Source organism: Fopius arisanus, unplaced genomic scaffold (assembly GCF_000806365.1).
Source record: "Fopius arisanus strain USDA-PBARC FA_bdor unplaced genomic scaffold, ASM80636v1 scaffold00019, whole genome shotgun sequence".
Lineage (NCBI taxonomy): Eukaryota > Metazoa > Arthropoda > Insecta > Hymenoptera > Braconidae > Fopius > Fopius arisanus.
The window spans coordinates 972,368-978,882 of record NW_011887758.1 but is presented as its reverse complement, the minus strand read 5'-3'; the positions used below and the strand labels follow the sequence as shown (position 1 = coordinate 978,882).

Genomic DNA, 6,515 nt, shown 5'->3' with positions numbered 1-6,515 from the left:
AAATTACTCTTCCCAATTAAATCCATTTTAATAAAAATATTCCCTACGAAATACTAATCAACAATTTACTGGATTAAAAATATTATTCATGAATTTCTGAAGAACCTAAACACCGAATCCAAGAAAAAATTACTCTTTCCAATTAAATCCATTTTAATAAAAATATTCCCTACGAAATACTAATCAACAATTTAGTGGATTAAAAATATTATTCATGAATTGCTGAAGAACCTAAACACCGAATCCGAGAAAAAATTACTCTTCCCAATTAAATCAATTTAATGCACACATAAATTCAAAACGGAATTGAGGATTTCATTAATTATTCCTCAGCAGGAATAATATTTCTTTTAATTAAAATGTTTTTCTCAATAATCCGTCATTTGTGTGAATTAATTAAAATCATGGAACTGAATTTTTTATATAATTTTTTATAAATATGAAAGTTGAATTTTCATTGAATTTGTACGTGCTCATTATCTAAATCCATTGATATATATTTATATTTACAAGAATATACGTATCCTCCATTAATGTAACTGCCCCGGGGCATTTGAATTATGGGTTTGTTTGCGGCCACACGTATTTGGATATTTCTCGGATATAAGCGTTTCACTTACTGTTTATCTGGTAAATTATCGAGATAGGGAATTTGTATACGATACTGGAGAGCACTTTCATAAACTGTATGGGTATGAAAAGCTTCCGAATGATAATCAAATGATGAAATTGCATGTTTCGTTATTATATTCAGATTGCTCAGCAGGAAGTGCCTAGGGTGTGCCCATTGTTCTTGGGTCAATGGCTTCGGTTGTCATATTTATTAATATCCGGGGAAAATATTTGGATTGCCTTTTGCTATTAGACGATTTCTATGGCGGGAGAATTAATTTATTTGGGAGATAATCCGGGAGACTGATTAAAAAATTCAGTCACAAGGTCATCTGAATTTTTTACTAAACGAGTTTTAATTGAATTTCAATTAAAAATGAATTATTTATTTTTTATTTATCGCGAAAATTTGTTTTTATTCGATTTTTCATGTTATTCCAAATATAAATAAAATTTTTAAACAACAATTGAATTGTCAGAAAATTGGCGATCTGAAGAGATTATTAAAAATCATAATTATTGATTAAAATAATTAATGCATCACTAATTAATGATCCAAGTTTTTCAAATTTCCAAAAAACCAAGAAATGATTCAATTTCGAATGTTATAAAAAATTACTCAATTAATAATTAATTAATGATTCAAATGTTTCAAATTTTCAAAAATCCCTAATCAATCAATAAATTATAAAAAACGCTGATAACATAAAAAAAATTCAAATAATTCAATTTTTTCGCGGTGAAATTTCCAGTGTAATTTTCCAACGTTTAAAAAAGCAGTCAATTAATTCAAATCGGCAATATTGACTCGACCGAAGAGAAATGAACATGTTAATGAGAAACAAGATAAGCCTCAATGAACTAATGATGAATGGTGGAGGGGCAGGATAAAAGGCTCCAAGTGAAAAGATAGGGGAATAAAAGGAGAATGATCGATGGAGATCGTAGCAGCCTGACCATATAGAGGAGCCAGTGGAGGCGCCAGGGTACGTTACGTGGCGCCTTAGCCTCATACCAAGTGCCCATTACATTATCCTGACATGTTACCTCCTGGAGCCAGTGAAAGTGCCTATCGATGCAGGTGGAGGTTACTCTGGATTATCAAATAAAAAGAACACAGCGACGAATAAAAATAAATAAATAACTATCATCGATATTTGGAGAGACCCTCCACACCCTCCACACCCTCTACACCCTCCACACCCTCTTATGGCTGATAAAACAAATTGATTTCAGGGTGTGAACACGCTGGGGTGCAACGCCCTATCGATCTTCCGCCATTCTCTGCCTCCGATTTTCCTCAACATCATATTTCAATTTTTCAAATTTGAATTACAAATTTTTTTGGGGAAAATCGAGAGTTTAAGTGCATTTGTTTAATTATTATGGAGACGGGGGAATCGGTAAATCAGTGGAGCGTTTCACTTGGGGGAGGGGAGCATTAAAAACCGGAGAATTTCTTCAAGTTGAGATAAAATCGGGTGAGAGTCTGCGATTTGGGAGCGACGAGGTGTGGCCTGTCGATATTTTCCCGGATAAATCTAGAGACTGGGAAAATTAATTTCTATTTCACATCGAGAGGATTTAAAATAAAAATCAATAAAAATCCATTCGACAATAATCCACAGACGACAAGAGTCGCTCACAAAAATTGATGACTAATAAATCGAAGTACCGATAACTTGATTGCTGCTGGTCTTTGATACGATTGTTGAAGAATTAATCCGTATGAAAAAGCGCAATATTGTTTTCCGCTGGGTTTATTATAAAAGCAGCTGTCGGTGGTATAAACCTGCAGTGGAAATCCGTGACAGCCAATGGAGCGAAATAACCGATTTACCCTTCATATTGCGATTTTGTCTCTTGCGCTCATCCTCGTCGATTTATCGACAACGGTTGAGTGCTTGAAGAAGTCCTCACGGAAGAGAAATCCGGATGAACCCGGGGATTTCCATCTTGCTGGAGGTCAAGCGAGAAGGTACATAAATTGGTTGAAGAAATTGATTGCTGGTATGGAAAAGATTTTTGATATTGCAAATAAAATTTCCAGGGAGCTAGATGCAGTTAACAGTACAATGGCATGTGCCTTGTCCTTGGCAGGAAGACGTCTCGAGGTTTGCGAATTGGCCTGGAAGATCAATCAGCTCCAGGACATGCTGCCCCACCTCCAGAGTCTCATCGCCAACAGATTGGGCAGAAGAAATTTCAGTTTCACGATTTACATCAACAGACCATCATCAACGATTCAGCTGTTGGACGAGGTGGGTCGTGCTCTTCTGAAATCCATCGGCAGATTCATTCAGTTCTTGGGTTACGTGGAGAAATTATTCGAAGCGACTGTTGGGGGGAGTCAAGTTCTCCAGGAGCCAGGATCACGAAGAGGTCTGTACAGAAGTGCAATGGAAGCTGCTGGTTTCTCCAAAGAGATCGCAGACATCGACGCTGTCAACGAGGACGAAGTGCAACGTCTGATTCAGAGGGCTTGGTCTAGAAAGTGCATCCTGGAGCTGCTGAAGTCTGATAAGAATCTTTGTGATGTAATCAACAGAATCACCGCTCTGGATGGTCTTCTTCAGGGTCAGTCTGTGAATGTTAACAGCAAAGAGTTACAGCTGGTGCCTATCAAGCTCTATTCCGAGAGCTTGAATTTGATAGACTTCCTTGACGCCATCCACAGCGGTCTCGTCCTGGCGATGACTAATGTCCACACTAAAGCACCTGGAGTTCTCCAAAAATCCGGCAGTTCTGATTCAATCCCGAAGGAATGGAAGTCACTCAACGCGCAGGATCATGAGGTCAAAGAAGTCTTTCAGACTCCGGAGTTCAAAGTCGAGCTTATCCAACCGCAATCGAAGAACAATCATGATAAAAAGGAGGAAATTGCTAATTCAAGACGACAGATGCAGCCGAAAATGCTCAAAGATGAAGAAGGTAGGACAAAGAATAGCCTTAGCCTCAGAGAAATCTAGTACTCATTATAATTTCTTCTAGAATCCACTGAAGAGAGAAAAGACCAGTCCGTTTCATCATCTGAAGATGACTCTTACGAAGAGGAAGACACCGATGAAGAATCAACGAATGACGAAGAATATGAATATATTTGGAATAATTTCCGAACCTCCGAAGAAGTCAAGACATCGGCCTCTACCCAGACGAAGGGCCACGCGAATCCGAAAAAATCCAACAAGTATTCCGTTCCTCGACATTAATAAAAACATCGAGCGATCGATAAACCTGTGAATTTATTACCGGCACACCTCTGCAATGGCCTATTAAAAAGTTTTTAATTGGAGTGCGGGGGAGATTGAAAAAATATCGTAAAAGGCGAGTTGGTATTGAACCGATAGCAATAAACCTCCGACCGTTGGATTTTAGCTTGAGTCAATAGCTCGGTGCAAATGCGGAACTCATCCATTCGATTTTCTGGCCTCCTGTGTGGCCTCTGAATAGCTGAATTGTCAGTTTCCTTTCAAGAGTATGATGGAATTTAAAATAACTTCGATCGAACAGTCCATGGGCCCGAGATAGCGATAATATTATCTATCAAAATATAATCACAAAATGACGAATTCATTTACATCATAATATTTTGACTTGTAATATTTTTTTTTGAATATTTTTGGGGGTGATATTATTGAATAAAATTTCGAGCGATCGAGGATGGAGTGACTACTGCTAAAAATATCACATCCAATCAAAATAAAATACATTTTGAGATCTACTATTGGAAAAAGTGAATACGAAAAACGTGACTTGAGAGAATGTCCCATTGAATTGAGATGCCTCGAGGCGTAAGACACGTGGCAAAGGCAGTCGTCACGACAGAATCACACGGAATTTTCCGCGAAATAGCCCAAGGTGGTAAGAATTCCAGACAAAAAATGTAAAAGAATGGATAGACTGTGTAGAGAAATTGAGACTCCCACGATACAGCTGTAAATTTAATTACTCTCGAATCCCTTTCATCTCGACTGAATGAAGCTTTTAAAAATAGCTTTCTGAATACCACCGAGGTATTTAATGAGAATGTACGAATTTATCTACACCTGCACCTGGTGAATCGTCCACTGGAAGCACGAAAGGTAAAAAAAAATATAAAGCTGTTTCGTCAGGCCATTATTTCACAACGAAATTGTACCAAACGAGTTAATGAACAGTTTCCTAACGATCTTAATGACCAGTCGTGGATTGAAAACGGAGGTGTGCTCATTCGCTGATATATGTATAGACAAAGTTGTATAGAGGAGCCAGAGGATTGCGTAAAGAGAGAACTCTGAAAGCTTTGTGTAGGGATTATCCCGAGGAATTTGGGATCCCACTTAATCCCATTTTCAGGGGCTGCAGTTAACTCCTACCATTTACGCAATAAAATGTTTATCACTGTATTTCGTTGGTATTCTTACGTATTCTCTCGAGAAACGCGGTTTAATCTTGTCCCATAAAACGTGAAAAAAGTTGCTCTGGCAAATTAACGAAGTTACGTCCAACTTCCATATTTGTTTCGAAGCGAACAATCTCACATTGTCATTCCCATCTTCTCTCATCATCTTAATCTTCACGATAAATTTATGATTTGGTCTACAGGATGTGGAAACAAGCTCAAGATGTTTACGATAATCTGCGTATCATCGAGTGCGATGTAAACTTGTAATATATGTCGGAAATTCTAGTAGACAAGCAACTTTCACTGTTGGTTAAATCCTCAGGACAAATAGTTGGACCGTCAAGTCCATTCCAATCAGTCTGACAACAATATGACATCAACTCGTTGCTTTCAGGATGTTATTCCAAAATGTATACATTATTCATAATTCAAAACCTCTAGGGGCACTTTCCCGTGCGGTGAAAAGGGTTCTAAGTGCAAATGTGATTGAGAATTTCATAGTGCGGTTAACGAATCCTGTTCTCGTATTTTGTGAAACAATGGAAAATACATATGTGAAGAGTATTGGATCGTAAATAACCGCATTGCTCGAGAGCTGGTAATATACACCGAGACAGAAACGTTAAATATTAACACATGTTATTTCTCAGCGTTCAATACTGCTGAGGCATTCGCCTACTCTGTGCGACTAGTTCCCCAGCAAATTCCAACTTTTGCAATAAAAGTTTCTGCATAATTCTCAGGTTCAAGCATCGGCTTTAATCTGATTCGTGATGAGATGTGGCTTCATTATTTCTGGTTGTCCTCACATTATTGGAGTGGGTGTTGGAAAAGTTTGGGTATCAATCTTTCCAGTTTGCAGGTGCTGGTGCAGCAGGATTGATTGATTTTGGAAGGATATTCCGGAAAGGAAGGCCCGGCACCTTTTCAAGGCAACGTTCGACGAAATTTCGACATTCAGACGAGGTGGCCGAGTGGTTAAGGCGTTGGACTGCTAATCCAATGTGCTCTGCACGCGTGGGTTCGAATCCCATCCTCGTCGAATTGTTTTTGAATTTTATTGAAGCTGTCATTTTTTGTCTCCTCCTTTGCAAGATTTCACACCGAATGGGTTTCTAAGCCATTCTTTCAGATTAACGTAAATCTTGGTTGGAGATGACCTGGTCACCCGCGACCCCTTATTTTCGATGGGTCTTTATCTCTTTTTGATGATAAGAGCTTGTGCAGAAAAATCTATAATGAGGGAAGCGTGGTTTTCTATTTTGATCAAGTCGCTGATAAACGGCCAATCTCTGATAACGGAAGGATTACCACAGCTGGTCAAATCGTGACGTTTTTTTTTTGGTGGGGGTTCATACCTAGTCTCGGAAAGGTTTTTGCTCAGGTAGCTACGAGCGTTTGTATATAAGGGGGCATGTTCAGTTGGAAATCGCGCAACGCGCCATTGCCTGGCTAGCTCAGTCGGTAGAGCATGAGACTCTTAATCTCAGGGTCGTGGGTTCGAGCCCCACGTCGGGCG

At 38.8% G+C, this 6,515-nt stretch overlaps 1 protein-coding gene and 2 non-coding genes across 3 annotated transcripts; all 3 read left to right on the top strand.

Moving 5' to 3' along the window:
- The first annotated feature begins 2,396 nt into the window (after positions 1 to 2,396).
- Positions 2,397 to 3,845, top strand: LOC105264148 (uncharacterized). Its single transcript, XM_011300806.1, has 3 exons — positions 2,397 to 2,590; positions 2,663 to 3,543; positions 3,604 to 3,845. The coding sequence occupies exons 1-3, from the start codon at positions 2,430 to 2,432 to the stop codon at positions 3,819 to 3,821; spliced, it is 1,260 nt and encodes a 419-aa protein (XP_011299108.1). The 5' UTR covers positions 2,397 to 2,429; the 3' UTR covers positions 3,822 to 3,845.
- Positions 3,846 to 5,956: 2,111 nt separating this feature from the next.
- Positions 5,957 to 6,038, top strand: TRNAS-GCU (transfer RNA serine (anticodon GCU)). Its single transcript has one exon. It is a non-coding gene; the product is annotated as a tRNA-Ser (tRNA).
- Positions 6,039 to 6,442: 404 nt separating this feature from the next.
- On the top strand, positions 6,443 to 6,515 carry TRNAK-CUU (transfer RNA lysine (anticodon CUU)). The gene has a single exon. It is a non-coding gene; the product is annotated as a tRNA-Lys (tRNA).

Coding starts and splice junctions, on each gene's coding strand:
- LOC105264148 (XM_011300806.1), top strand. CDS start 2,430: ATGGAGCGAAATAACCGATTTACCCTTCATATTGCGATTTTGTCTCTT. Junction 2,591..2,662: donor GCTGGAGGTCAAGCGAGAAG/GTACATAAATTG, acceptor TAAAATTTCCAG/GGAGCTAGATGCAGTTAACA. Junction 3,544..3,603: donor AATGCTCAAAGATGAAGAAG/GTAGGACAAAGA, acceptor AATTTCTTCTAG/AATCCACTGAAGAGAGAAAA.